Source organism: Alexandromys fortis, unplaced genomic scaffold, assembly GCF_014885135.2.
Source record: "Alexandromys fortis isolate MF-2015 unplaced genomic scaffold, M_Fortis_MF-2015_v1.1 scaffold_69, whole genome shotgun sequence".
Taxonomy (NCBI): Eukaryota; Metazoa; Chordata; class Mammalia; order Rodentia; family Cricetidae; genus Alexandromys; species Alexandromys fortis.
This window is the reverse complement of record NW_026067951.1, coordinates 2861285-2877078: the sequence shown is the minus strand read 5'-3', so window position 1 is coordinate 2877078 and position 15794 is coordinate 2861285. Positions and strand designations below refer to the sequence as shown.

At 41.5% G+C, this 15794-nt stretch overlaps 1 protein-coding gene across 3 annotated transcripts in view; it reads left to right on the top strand.

Moving 5' to 3' along the window:
* Camk1d (calcium/calmodulin dependent protein kinase ID) overlaps positions 1-15794 on the top strand; it is a 400857-nt gene that overhangs the window by 238507 nt on the left and 146556 nt on the right. For all 3 annotated transcript variants that reach the window (XM_050150592.1, XM_050150593.1, XM_050150594.1), the window contains exon 3: positions 11820-11894. In XM_050150592.1, coding sequence (XP_050006549.1) covers positions 11820-11894 — 75 coding nt within the window. The remainder of the gene's footprint in view (positions 1-11819; positions 11895-15794) is intronic.

The window sequence follows — 15794 nt, the reverse complement described above, 5'->3', positions numbered from 1 at the left end:
AGGCCACAGACACGAGGCAGTCATTAAAAGCAGACCTTCCCTCTGCTCTGTTTTTCTTCTTCTCCGTCTTTTTATTTGACAGTTTGCTAACTACTCTCTAAATAAATGTCACCGTACTCCATCTGTTTTGCCAAGAGGCCTAGGTCCATACTCCTCGGGTCCCAGCTGCCTCGCATCTTGTGTGAACCGAGGCAGCAGTCCAGGGCCGCCTCTTCCCTTCTCGGGCCACCTGGGTCTCCTGCCAGGGCGTGCAACTGAGCCTGAGCAAGCTGATAGACTGGCATCCTCCTGGGGCTTGGGAAACCAGGAATCCTTGATGTGGTGTGGTCAGTGCAGAGAAAGCGCAGGGGGAGGACCCAAAGAGGAAACAATGATTTTGTCGAAAGCAATGTTTTGACCCTTTCACCCATGTAGGTGTGCTGAGTAGAGTGGGGGAAGGGAAGCTTGGTGAACTCTAGTCTCCAGGGTGAGAGGGAATGAATGATGCTGTAATTTGGCATTAGTGCCCGGTCCATGTCATCAGCAGTATCCATACAGGAGTGACTGCTGCATTCACATTTAAATATCCACGGGGAACCTGGAACCAACTTAAAAGGTGCCTTTGAACGTCACGTGTTCACATCAGCAAAGCTAGTAAACCCACGTTAGGGGTGTGCCTCTATTCAAAGAACACCAGACACTGTAATGTCCTCTCGGGGTCCAGGCGTCTGTCCTCATGTTCCAAGCACCCTGGGCACCTCTATTATCCTTCCACAAAGGTACCAAAAAGGAAATGATATTCTCATAAAGGTGGTAGTCTTAACAAGCTTTCCTAAGAAATATTACAAAGAAATGTCACAGGCGGCTGGGGCGAACTTGTCAGCGTTTACACACTCTTCTCGAGAGGAGTAATGAGTGAGTCACGTGGCCTTGACCCTCTGTGCTCAGGACACCCTGAATCTTACAATTAGCACAAGATCTATTGTCAGGGAAATCTGTCCCCTTAGTCTAACTTTATAGAGGCCACTAAACCTGCGCAATCACCCCTCATCTAAACATCTGAATTCCTTCTCGGTAGCCTAGCAACTCACCAGTTTCGGTACACTTGGTCGTTTGAGAAGCTTTCATAGACAAGTCTCTGCGCACAGGGCTCATCCAAGCCAATTAAATTAACAACTCCCGGAACAGGACGGGTATTGGGGGGATGGATTGTTTGCTGTTTGGGGGATCTAACCCAGGGCTTTTGTGCATGTTAAGCTACATCCCCTGCCAGGTATCAGTATATGTGAAAACTTCTCAGATAATTCTAATACACTCTTGATCTTATGACTGGCTGCTGTTTTATCATGGGTAGTAACAGAAAGGGGAAAGAATCTGACAATCAAATAGTCCAACTATTTGTGAGCCAGCCCATCAGCTTTTTGAGTATCTGTAAGGCTTTATACCCGTAGGAATGAATAGGTTGTTTTCTTTTTCATTGAATTCTGTGAGCTAAGTACTTTAAAAAAAAAATCTAAATTTGGATCTAAATTATTTCTCCTTTGGATTAAAGACAACCAAATCCCAGCTAGCTATTCTAGAAACTGTTTTCCACAGAAGCAAATCACTAAGCGTTTTTCTGCGGATTCAGGGCTGTGTGAGGGGCTATAGGAGGAGAAGTGGGTCATTCTTGTATGAGTGACTTCCTAGTTCAGCACATCCCATATCTAACTGATGAGCTTAACATGCAGAGGAGCTACTGAAGTGTGAGTTTATAACCAGGCTCCTGGGCAGCAAAGACGGTCCGGGGAACTTGGATGCCTGGAGTCAAGCTTCCTATTTTTCTTAATGCACTTCACCTCGTTATCACTTTAGCTTCATTGATTGGAAGCATTGGAAAGAGGCTTGGAGAGTATCTTGCCGAGTGAAGTAATTTCAGGATAAGAAAACTGAGACCTTGAGCACTGACGTAGCTAGAGTGTGACCAAATAGAGAGAGACCAAGCCCTCCAGTACCCCTCCCTGAGTACCTACCAGCATGGGCTCCAGTCTGCCATGCTGCTTAAGAAAGCTGGCCGCTGCCTTCATGAGTCTGTGCTGTACCGAGGATGTCTAGGATGCTCTTTAGAAACTATGATCAATTCTGAACAAAAGTTTTAATTCTTTCTTTTTATTTGAGGCAGTGTCTCACATAGCCCAGACTGGCCGTGGACTCCCTATGTATACAAGGATAACCTTAAACTTTATCTTCCTGAGTCCACTCACTAAGTGCTAGGATTACAGGCACATGTCATTGTGCTTGGCTTTATTAGGGTCTGATTAACTCTGAAGCCTAGTGTGTACTTAGGGAAGCACTCCACCAGCTGAGCCACTTTCCTAGATCTTCTTTATTAACTTTTAACAATTCAAAGAAAAACTCATTTCACAATTTGAGAAAATCAACACATTTCACTTTATCTTTAAACAACTACAACTATGGCAAAATTGATTTGTAAATTTAAGGTGTCTATGTTAGGTACCCCGCTGGTAGGCCTCACTCCTTAGTCTCCTATTGATTATGGCTCCATCTGCTGGCAGAAAAGAGAAGTGATTTTTAGGATTTGAATTTCGAATTTTGGACAATCCTTAGAGTGTTATATATATTCCATATATGTATGTATGTATATGATATAAACCCATGTAAAGGTGTTGGTAGGCAGTGAGATAGTACAAGCATATATTTTTAGTGTTCATTTATAAGTGAGGAAACTAAGTTAGAAAGTTAAAGTCAAGTGTCAGGATGTTTTTTTTTTTTCAGTTAGATGCATCAGGGCTGAGAATCAATATAATTTCCTGCTTTTTTGGGGCAGTTTAACTTATTAGTATGTGATTCTTATTCTTTAAATTGATTTTACTTTGTATTATGCATGTGGGTGTTTTTTGCCTGCATGTCATGTCTGTGCACCACTTGCTCGCCTGGTGCCCACAGAAGTCAAAAGAAGGCATCAGATTGGCTGAAACCAAAGTTACAGATGACCATGAGCCACAATGTGGGTGCAGGGAATCAAACACACGTCTCCTGGACAAGCAGCTTAACCACTGACCCATCTCTTGGTGTGCAGCATTTTGAATATACTTGGTGCACTAGATGTTGGTGATCTTGATGGAGAATTCTTAAAAGCAGCTCCTTATAAAGTCAAGCAATATAACAATCTAGTAACCTATTGCCCCTTGAGTTCAGAAAGAGAAGAGAAATCTAACGTCCAAAACTTCTCTTGCACACTGAGGAGACAGGCTGGTACTGCCCTTGGGAGCTGTGTGAAAATGGTCACTTGGATCAATTTTCCGAATTCTGGGTTCAGACACACAATCCAGTTGAGGGGAAAGCCTAAAGGAGGACTCCACTCCAGCTTTAACATTTTCGGGGATAACTATTACCGATTGGATTCATACCTTGCTAGACTTCTTTTATCTACATATAAAGAGCACACAACTAAATACACATACACAGTGCAGTACGTGCCACAGGTGCCCAACGTAATCGAAGAACTCCAAGGGCACAGAAGAGGTGAGAATTAAGGTCTGTGAGCCCTTTGGAATTAGCAAAGGGTTCTCCATAGAGAGGAGTTTGGAAGGGTAATTCAGCGTGAAGATACGGAGAAGATGAGGGTTCTGTGTGGCCAGAGGAAAGGTGTGCGCAGCTGGGCATAGTGCAGTGCAGGAGAACTGCCTGCCAGGGCCGAAGGTGTTAGCGAAGGACAGAGCGGAAGACCATGAACTGGTGAAGAACTGGCCATGGGTGCCTTTCCGTCAGGGTGGTGACTTGGACTTCATGCTGGGCCACAACGAGCCAGCACCAGAGTTCAAGGTAGGGAGTCTGGTGGAGTCTCCAGAGAGCGTGCTCCAGAGTGGGTGGGAATGCTAGGGAAGCGAGCCCCAGGAGGTGGTTATGAGCTGGGAAGAAGAATCTACTGAGGACGGCCGTGTAAACGGAGAGATAGCATCAGTGACGCTGCCCAAGTTATAAAGCTAAGTTTGCTAGTATCTGGCAAATATTTTGATGCCATCACTTTCTCTTCTGATGGGCAATATCCCATTTTCTCAGGGTCATGATTTGCACTGTGTACGTTGTTCAGCAGGTGAAGAAACCTAATATAAGAAAGCAGGAAGTACAGGGTTTCTTCTTTTTTTACTTTAAATCTGAGAAAACTGTAAGCCTTTACTACACAAACAAGAATGCTTACTTAGAACTAAGTATTGTCAGAATAGTCTTCAATTCCATGCCAGGGAGCCCTGCTTTTTGTGTGTGAATAAAATTTAGACATAAATAAAATTAAAGCCAAGAGTTATGGGTGCTGAAGGACTCTGGCCTTTGCCTCAAAGTGTGGTTAAATTTACAGGAGAGAGGCCAACTTTCCCAGACGTACCAGCCTGAGAGGGGTAGCCGAAGCTCGGTGCAGCGCCTTAGAAGACTGCAATCCTTGTGAAGAGAGATGGTTTTGTGCTGGCTGGAGTAAGAGTGGCCCCCATAGGCCTCCTCACCAGGGAGTGGCATTGCTTGAAAGGATTGTAAGGGTTAGGAGGTGTAGCTTTGTTGGAGAAGGTGTGTCACTGGGAGTTGATTATGAGGTTTCAAAAGCCTACACCAGGTTCTCTCTCTCTCTCTCTCTCTCTCTCTCTCTCTCTCTCTCTCTCTCTCTGTTTACTGATCAGAATGTAACTCTTAGCTACTGCTGTAGCCTGCCTGTGTGGCGCCATGCTCCCCACATGATGATAATGAACTGAACCTCTGAAACTATAAGCAAGCCCCAATTAAATGTTTTCCTTTATAAGAGTTGCTGTGGTCACTGTGTCTCTTCAGGGCAATAGCACACTAACCCAACCTTACATTTTCTAATAATATACTTTGTTCCAGATGGTTCTTTCTGGATATATTGCTTCCACCTCTTACCCACATGGCTTATTTAACTTGAGTAGAGAGCAAGGATGATCCTAAGGGAAGGGACTTCGTTATGCTTTTCGATTCCTAGATTCTTTATAATTTGCTTTCATAGGTTTCTTATTTCTTCAGGTCAATAGATCATGATGGAATGGAGAAACAAACAAAGCAAGAAAAGAACCAAACAGTACTTAACTTTCTCTTTTATCTTATGTGTGTGTTACATCCCTCAATTATAATGAAGTTCAAAACTTATGGCTTGTCGAACTGTGAAAAAGTAGTCTGGAGGGGAGATGTTGATATCAGGACACATGAGATTGTGTGCAAGCATGGCTGTCCTTTGGTCCTAATGTTCCCTCCAGCTTCAGGGCTTTGGAACAGGGCCTGTGTGTACATTTGGCACTGTGGGGTTTTTTTTCCTGAATTAATTTTAAAATGTTCTCTTGGCTTCTTCTGGGTTTTTACTTGGCTTTTAGCTACAGTGTGGACAGACATCTGTTTCAATACCCATATGCTGTTTTCCCATTCAACTTTTTTCTCCCTGCCTCGGTCTCCCACCCTCTGAGCATCTCTTCTGTCTATTGTTTGAGGAGATGGAGACATTAATGTAGATGCATAAGGCATTTACCCTCAGCATATAGGTGGGCCAGCTAGTGCTTACTTGGGCTTCACAGATTAGTGATAAAAATTAATTGAAATCCTCTTTAACACCTAAGCTTGCTTCAACAACATTATTGTCTTTAAATCATGCCCATTTCTTAGCAGTTTGGTGCTCTCCAAAGATCAGTCCTCATGTGTGTGAGGTCCCCTTGGCCATGCTTTGGAAAAGCTGAGTGTTGACTTAATGGAAGTTAACTATACAAGCAGGAAGAGTCACAGCCTCCACTTGGACTGTAACTGCATCCCCATCTCCTCTCTGTGTACTTTCTCTCTATTTTCATGGAGCAGATAGGCGCACATGAGAAGTTGTTCATGAAGTTTTTACTTCCAGACCCTGTACTATTCTTTCTGTTTTTGAACACATCTTCTCTGTTCTTCTTTGATACACTGGGATTTCATCAGTCAAGAGGTTTACAGCCATTATCTTGAGAGCAGTCATGAAGTTGAGGTGGTTTAACAAATATCTGCGCCCCTCAGAGTGTACAGTGCACTGTTACTGATGAGACTGATACCTCTTATTCGGACAACTCTGGCTTTATATTCTCTTAGATGTATTTGCTCTAACATAGGTCATACTGTGATTTCTGTTGCTGTGATAAACACCATGAACAAAGCAACTTAGGGAGGAAAGGGTTTATTTGACTTACATGCTGGACCCCAGTCCATTGTAAAAAGGAAGTCAGCGAAGGAACGCAAGGTAAAATCCTGGAGGCAGACGTGGAAGCAGAGACTATGGAGAAATGCTGCTTACTGACTTGCTTTTCATGGCTCCCTCAGCCTGCTTGTTTATACAAGTCAGATCCACCTGCCCACGGTAGGCTGGTCCTTTCCATTTTGATCAGTAATCAAGAAAACGCTCCACAGATACGCCCACAGGCCAATCTAATGGAGGCATTGTTTTTTTCACTTGAGAGTCCATTTTCTCAGATGATACTAGTTTGTATTAAATTGACAAAAAAAATCTATCCAACACACTTAGTTAATACAAAGTTATGTAAATAGCTTTAATATAGGTTTGGTTGTAAGAATAGGCTTAGATCAAACCCCAAAATTATGAGTTATATCACTTTGAATACTTCATCTCCTATATGTTTGCCCCCCGCTTTAAAAATGAGGAAAATAATGTTTACTCTGTAAAGTTGTTGATATTAAATGAAGTATTTAAAAATCCCTAGGGCCTGGTGGTATAAGTGAATAGGTAGGTACCTACTTAGCAGGTTGGAGGCCAGGGGTTCAATTCTCAGCATAACAAGAACCAATGCACATACTTGACACATTCTTGAGGCTCAACAAATCATGTAATAAGACAGCTCTGTGAGCAGACTCAAAATAAAATGATGAAACTAGTTCATTGCTAAGTTTGGATTTGTTATGTCCCAGGGGGCCGAGGAAACTGCACTTATTACAAAAGAATCATAGTTGAGATGTTTAGGGAAACAATGTCAGAGATACTGTCACATTTTGTAAACATAAAACAGTAGAATCTGAGATCTACAATAGCCTGAGACGCTGGACCTCAATGCACGGTAGCATTCTAGAATAGGAAATTAAGCAGACGGTTTGCGATCATTTAGTAAAGACTGTAGTGGTTGCTAGGAGCCAACGCGGGTTTCCTAAGAACAAATCTTCCCGAACACCCAATTTCTTTCTTAAATAGTCTTGCATGGCATAGAGCGTGGAGAAATGTCATTTCAGCAAAGTTTCTGGTTGTCTAATGAATAAATGGTAAAATATGGGCTCAATGATCGTACTCGGGAGTCTGCAACTAAATGGCAATCAAAGCCCATTGATCAATGTCAGTTAACGTGGTGAGGGGTCTCTTGTGGAATACAACTCTCCTATTTAAAGTTTTAAGTAGGAATTTTAAAAAGAGCACCTCATGGATGCATAGCAAATAAGCAAATGGTCCAAAGCTGGGAAGAGTGATAAATACAATGGATGAGCGAATCAAGGTTTCAAATACCAGGGCCGTTTAAAGCCCTGCATGGATACCAAAAGGACTTAGTTCAAGAAGCTTGGAGATAGAGCTGCTGCTCAGTGGTAGAGCTATTGCCTAGCATGCTCAGGATACTTGGCTCAATCCCCAGAGGTGCCAAAACTATGGCAACATCAACAAAACAAACAAAAAAGGTGAAAGGTAAAAACTTTAACTTCCAAAGGCTGAGCCTGGGTGAGAAACAAAATCTGACTTGGTAGAAATGCAAGTGAAAGTGAGTAGGCGGCTTAATGGACTCGAGCTTGTTTTCATTCATTCATTCACTCATTCATTCATTCCTTCAACAAATGTCTATGAAGTATACTCTCTGTCACACACTTCTGTGGCACTAGGGAGACAGTAGTGACTGAAATCATTAAGATTCCCTACCTTCTCATGCGAAAACACTTACTCAGCCTATGAAAGCAGGAACCTTACATTACCATTTATTTGCATATGCATAATGTCTAGCTCATGTTGACTAATAGTTTCCCCGATTACCTAATGCCCTGCTCTCGATAACTGTGTTTCACACCTGGGTCCTTACTTTTGCTTGCTAAACAGTCTGGTCCAATGAACGTCCATGGAGTGGTAAGAGGCATAACGACTGTATTGTAAGACTGTTGATGGACGATGGATTGATGACAAAAAGAAAATACTAGAAGGAGGCATTGTGAACCTCACCAGTCTGCAGGCAGACACTGTAGCTTTAATCTCTGTTGCTCTCATGATTCATGGCATAAATGCTAATTTCCAGTGACTCTCCGGCTCCCTGGGAAGACTTCTTAGCTGTAGCCTGTGTGTGCTCCCTGGGGCTGAGACATCTTCATTGTCTTGTCCACCACTAAATTCCTAGTGCCAAGGACTGTGCCTGGCCCGCGGCAGACTCCCGGAAGATGTCTGTTGAATGAATAAGGGAAAGAGCGGACTCAGCTGTGGTTGACATTTGTGGCACAGACACTGTCCTTGCTGCAAAAATGGGAGGTGTCAGGTGTTTTGTAAAGATAATCTATGAATTTTAAACTGGTAAGTTTAGTCTGTCTCTATCATAAGGAGTCTGGAGGGGGAATTGGTGATTAAGAGCAGATGCAGGAGGCCAGAGTGTTTTCTTTCACCATGTTCTAACAGCTCCAAGTTAATTAAACCACTTTTCTTGAAGAGGCCATTTTAGGATTTGTTTGAAATCACTCAAGTATGCTTATTCAAGCATTAACCATCGCAACACAACTCAGCCCCATCATTTTCTTGAGACCATTGCCCTAATTCTGATCCACACAGGACCCAGCTTTCTGTAACCTTAAATACAATACTAGAGTTTTAGAGTTCGGTGTTTAATACTTAATTGTCCACGGAGACAAGCTTTTTGAAGATAAAACCTTTTAGTTTTCTTGTATTCTTCCAGATACAGGAAACCCAGTGAGGGACCCATTGCTTGACTCACTGAAACAATAGTTGAGGGGGAGAGTTCGTAATGTCTTCTCAGCCATTTTCTTTCATTTTGGTTTGTCCCTACCCTCTGTGGTTCCTCTCTGGAATGCTCCAATGGATACAAAAATTAATTTCCTATCAACACTCAGTTAAGACATAGCAAGTTCTTTGCCCTACACACCCAAGCTAGGCATTGTGGCCTTTGTTACAGCCTGTCTTTTCTGCTAGGCTAATGCTTTGTACACAGCCGAGTCTCTGTATACAGTGAACTGGCTATTAAGTGCTGAATGACTGAATTCTTGGGCCCAAACAGCCTTCTTGGTTCAACTTCCAAAAATTGCCAAGACCATAGGTGCCAATTTCTAAATCCAGGTGTGATAAGATTCAGCATATCAATACATAAGAGTCCCAGGGACACTTATATTCCATATTCATAACAGTGCAACATCTGGAACACATGTGTTTTAAATGTGTGTGTTATTTTTCTAGAATTTGAAGGTAACTGTGACTCCATTATTCTCGTTAGCAGCCCTCCATGTGATCCCATTCATCTCAATTTCCTATAAATCTAGGCCCTGACAGCCCAAATTAATGTGACTAAGTGGAAATATTTATGCTCTTGTGAAGGAAAAAAAATGTACACAATACACACTTTCTTTGATCATATTCCTTCATGTATAGCCAATAATGACAACTCCACAAATATCCAAAATCTTGGTTGTCCCCATTGAAGTTCTGGCTGTTTCTCTGGCAGCGTGATCTATTTGATATAGTGGTATAACTCATTGCTGATACTCTTTTGCTTCGCTTGTACGGTAACTAACACTGACAGCTAAGTAGGCGCCCTGCATGGGAGGCCTGTGAAATGTGAATTTAGTGTAATTATTTTAACTCCCACAAACAACCATGTTAACTAATAGGAGCTGCAGAAATAAAAGCAGAGCGTTGCCACTCTTTGGTAATCATCTTCTCTTCTCCCAACTCTAATCAAGAGAGCCCTCTTGTTCATCTCACCCTTCAGCTTCCTTTTTGCAGAGGAAGCCATCTGATACTCGGGGGAAGCAATCCCGCCATTTTCACAAATACATATGGGATGTTGTTTCTTGTTGTTGAGTGGCAACGACCTTTACATTTCACCCATCCATTCTTGAAGCAAATATTTAATAAGCAGATCTGTTATAGGCACTGGAGGGGAAACGAATGAGTTGTGTGAATCTACTTTCAAGGGGCTCCCAAGAGTCTGCAAGCTCCATCTTGTCTTTAAGTGGTTCATCAGGAATGTCAGCAAAAGGCATGTGGTAAGAGCTAATTAGCTCATTGAGGAATGAAATGATTCTTCCCTCACATGCATTAAATAAATATTGAGCTTGACATTCGGAGCAGACACTGCTCTCTGTGGCGAGTTGTAAGAGCTAGAATGAATCTGTCTCCTTCTTGAGCTGCCTCTGTTGGAGACTTTGATACTTGGTGTGGTCCTAAACCAGCAGCATCTGCATTTGGGTGAGAAATATAGATGCTAAGTCCCTACCCTGGACCCACTAGATCAAAACTGCCTTATCATCAAATCCCCAGAGGGTTTATTTATGCACTTAAATTTTAAAATTACTGATCTAATCACCTTGTCTCTCAAATCTTTTTGTATACACACTGTCTGGGGTCTTAAAATAAAGACTGCTGGGCTCTGCCCTGGTCTTGTATTATCCAGTCAGAGCCTGAGAATTGGCATTTGTGCCAAACTCCCCAGAAGATTCAAGGACTGCCTCTTAAGAACTTATTGATCAAAAAAAAAAAAAAAAAAGAACTTATTGATCATCCTTGGTTATGAGATTATCCTTGTAATTCTCTAACAGGAATATCAGGAATAACAGGATATCAGGAGAAAGAAATTTGACTATCCAGAGACAGGTGATGCTGAGGGAGAATGCTCTTATACACTGTGAAGATTTGTTACTTGTATTGGTTTAATAAAAATGCTGATTGGCCAGTAGCCAGGCAGAAAGTATAGGTGGGGCAACCACTAGGAGAATTCAGGGAAGAGGAAAGGCAGAGATGCAGTCACCAGCCAAACACAGAGGAAGCAAGATGAGAATGTCTTACCAAGAAAAGGTACCAGTCCATGTGGCTAAACATAGACAAAAATATGGGTTAATTTACATTGTAAGAGCTAGTTAATAATAAGCCTGAGCTAATAAGCAAAGAGTTTATAATTAATATAAGCCTCTGTATTGCTTTGGAATTGAATGACTGCAGGACAGGGTGGGACAGAAACTTTTGTCTACAAGGTGATTTGAACATGTATTGTTTCTAAAGTTTGAGATGAAATTAGCTTTCCCAGTTAGTTCACTTGGGAAACTGTATTTGCTGATGGGATAAGTGTGAATTCTAGTGAGATGGTCAGCCTGGTTTTCCTTTGCCTGCACTGGATTCATGAACATGACCATGAAACTGTTCCCTGGGGCATACTTGCTGTTAGGAGGGATGGACCCACACATAGGTGGCTCTTTAGACTCGTCTGCAGTCCCTGCATTGAGACAGTGGAAAGCAGTTGTGTGCTACCCAGGAAGTTCAGCAATTTGACATGCAGCTATGTGAGAAAATACAGTAGTGAGAGATTTGGTCCATGGCATACAACATGTTCAGCAGCAGCATTCAGTGCAGTGTTACCAGCTGTGGGCTCCTAAGGCCTTGAGAATGATGAAGAGAAGGGACTGAGGGAGTAAGGAGTTGAGAAATATATTTGGAACAATGTGGTGGAAAGTCTTCAACGTCTTATCAAGGAATTGGGGTTCTATCATATCACTTTTGTTCCCTGTCATGACCCTTTTTTTTTTTTTAAGTATAATTGTCCTTACCATTGTGTGTGTGCTTTTTTTACTTTTAGGATTAAACATGAAAACATAGTTGCCCTGGAAGATATTTATGAAAGTCCGAATCACCTGTACTTGGTCATGCAACTGTAAGTACCTTGTCGGATGAATACTGAGGGGTGTGATTGCCAGTGTCCAAACAAATGAATGTTGGGGGCCTGTGAGGCAACAAAACATGATGATACTGAGAGCAAAGATCATCCCCATACAGGGCACCAGACACCTTTAGACCTGAACAGGCCCCTTCTGCTACTGCTAAATCCCACAGTTGGGGTCCATGCCACTATCACACTGTGCCTCTGTGGCTGTCTCATCTGCCAGGGCCAAATGTTGCCGAAAGACGCGTCAGTGGGCCAAGTATGAGGAACACTTTGCTCTCATTTCTAGGAGAGACTCCCACCCCGTCTTCATTTCCAGGGATGCTGGGGGAGGAAAGCAGATGGCAGCTTGTGCTCCGTCCCTTCCCTTCTCTCCCTCTGGTGGATAGTTGCATTCACTTGTGACTGAACTGTGGATTCGTGATAAGCACAAAAAAGGAAAGTATTACTGGAGTCAGATGGTGACATTGCCACCTCCATTATGCTGTCCCTGGAATCCACGAACACCGAGGATTTCTGAGACAGGGAGGAAGCGAGAATGTCAGATAGAGATGACTTGTAAATGTGTTTTAAAATTTAAGGCAAAATTATCTTTCTAAAACATCCCATTCTTTATTTACCAGAATTAAATATTAGAAATGTCTCAGAACGTTGGGACATCTCCATGATGTAGATGTGTATAAGTAGATGCCGGGACACCACACTATTGGGTCCTGTGACTGAGAGGAGTGTTGCTGAAAATCAGAATATAGACAGTGAATTTGATTGTTTATTAATGAGGTTCTGACTTTGACTTGCCACAGATGTACAGAAGAATTGGGGTTAGGTTAGTTTAATGAATGGTTTTTCATGTTTTCTCTTCCTTATGGATGTTTGCATAACTTCATCTCTTGGAGATCATTTTGATATCAGAAAGCATCTATCTATTTATTTCTTTTTTGTATTCCATTGCCTTAAAAATATTTTCATGGGTGATTGTATTTTGGATAGAAAATTTACAAATTTCCCATCGACAGTAAGTCAGGCTAAGCAGCTGTCTTATTGCTTAGTTGAATGTGAACTGCCCAGTGACCCAGGAATCTTCCTTAGCACTCTGTTATTTGGTTTTTTGAGACAGGGTTTCTCTGTAGCTTTGGAGCCTGTCCTGGAACTAGCTCTCGTAGAGCAGGCTGTCCTCGAACTCACAGAGATCCGCCTGCCTCTACCTCCCAAGTGCTGGGATTAAAGGCGTGCGCCACCACTGCGGAGCAGTATTCTGTCCTTTTGTTAGTTGCACATTTCCGTTTTTCTTTCCTAACCAGTAATAACTCTCCCCGGATTTAGAGACAGTCACTAAAGATGCTCTGACTTTGCTTTGTGTAGTGTCTCCTCTCTAAAGATATAAATGAGTCATTTTCAAATATTGATTGCCTAGTAGGAAGAAAAAACATTTGATGATGAGCAAAAGCCCCATATAATATCATCTGTGTTCTGAACTGCATGGCTTTTTTTTTTTGGTTAATGCAAAATGACTAGTATTAGAATCAAAACTCCAAGGTTTTTGCATTTATTTACTTCAGGTTTATATGAAAATATATTACCTATCACTTTAAGGACCCCAGAGATGGAAATCTCTGCTGTGCCACTGACTGGGTGAATCTGGGCAATGATCAGGCCTCACTGAGGACCAGTTTCTATAATGGGCAAAGGAGAAGATCGTAATGTTTACTTTAGAGATGGGGTGGGGAATGTGTGGGAAATGATCATGGAGAACAGTTGGTCCTCAGGATGGGCAGGTTTCTTGGTGGACATCTGTATCATTTCATCAGGATGTTCTTCAGATTTTAATGAGATGAAGACCAAATAGACCTCAATTTTACTTCTCTTCAAAGTAAAAAGATCAATGGTTTGATCATGTGCTCACCAGCAGAGATGTATGTAAAGAGGAGTCAGCCCAAGAACAGACAAGTGTCTGGAACAGACCCAATCGTAGACCAAACCTGGCACAGACTTCCCCGTCCCACTCAGACTCTCAGTTGAGAACGTCTTCTCTTGGTGGCTGCTAGCGAAAGCTTCGTTAACGCGAACCACAGTTACTGAGACTTCTTAGTATCTGAGAGGAATTAGGCAGAAACCAACTAACTTTTGTTGGGTGCTCTGGGTCTATTAACATGATGGATGTTCGAATGACCTAAAGAACAAAGCTGTGTATCTGCCCTGGACATGCCAGTGACAACATGTTAACTCGTACCCATTCGTGTTTCTTTGGTTTTCAGTTCCCTTTTAGGAATCAATTTTATCGAAGTGTAAACCACACAGAATATATTGCATTTCATTGGACGGGACGTCTCGGGGATGAGCATAACACCATCATTTCTGATCCTCTCAGGAAGACTCCTTTCATGTGTCCCTTTCAGCCCCTCCTTCACTGACCAGTGGTCCAATCAATGATTTAACTTTCTCAGGAGTTTTTTATTTTGTATTCTAAGATACGGAAATAGAGTAATATGTACTCATTTGCATCTGACATAATTCACTCACAGGGATAGCCTATATTCAGTGCCTTGATTGAAAAGAACTTTAATTTGCTAAATTGCTTTGGTAGCTTTGTCAAAATTCAATTGCCTGGGCCAGCAAGAAGGATCAGCAGGTAAAGTGCTTGCTGCCAAGCCTGACAGCCTGAGTTCAATCCTTGGGTCACATATGGTAGAAAGAGAGAACCAACCTGGCAAGTTGCTTACTAAAGTCCACAAGTGCTATGGCACACACGAAATACCCATACACACCACGCCACACACATGCACACATACACAAACTACGCATACACACCACACCATACACACACAAAGTACCCATACACACCAACACACACATAAAATACCCATATACACCAACTCACACACACACACACAAAATACCCATACACACCACACACACACACAAAGTGATGAATTTTTTTTGTTAATATATTACTTGATCATATTTTTGTACTCACTATTCTGTTCTATGCATCTGGTCTTGTATCAAAATTATGCAATATCACCTCTAAAGTAAATCTTAGAACTAGGTGTACTTTATTCCTTTATTACATTATAATTCCTTTTCTTTTATCATTTATTATTTTATCAAATAACTTTGGCATTCTTAAAATAGATTGTTCATATGAAATTTTAAATCAAATTTTGAGACTTGTTGGTAGACATCTTGTTTGGAATTGCATGGAATCTAAACAAAAATGTGAGAACAATTAACAACTTAAATTTGGGCTTTAATTCATAAGCACAACTTGTTTCTCCATTTAGGTCTTTTATTAAATTTAGCCTACATTTTACAGTTTTCAGCATATGGGCTTTGCTCAGTTTTATCTGAACTATTTCATTTTATTGATCCTGTTGTAACTGAATGCTATTTCATTAGAATGGGTAAAATACAATGAATATAAGTGATTCCCATGGTAGTTCAAGTAGTTGTTGTATGTTTTTTTTTTTTTATCATTTTCTGCATCAATTCTTGTTAATTCCCAAAAGAATTCTATGTAGCAAAACTTTAATTTACCAAGTATATTTTAAGGTAATATATGTCTTTGAAATATCTTGTTAATTCCCAAAAGAATTCTATGTAGCAAAACTTTAATTTACCAAGTATATTTTAAGGTAATATATGTCTTTGAAATAGCTTTTGTCATATATTTTGGGAATTCATATAAAACAACTCTGACCTTCCCTCTCTTATCTAAATTAAATGTTTAAAAAAAAAAGACAGCTGAGCGGTGGTGGCGCACGCCTTTAATCCCAGCACTTGGGAGGCAGAGGCAGGCGGGATCTCTGTGAGTTCGAGACCAGCCTGGTCTACAAGAGCTAGTTCCAGGACAGGCTCCAAAACCACAGAGAAACCCTGTCTCGAAAAACCAAA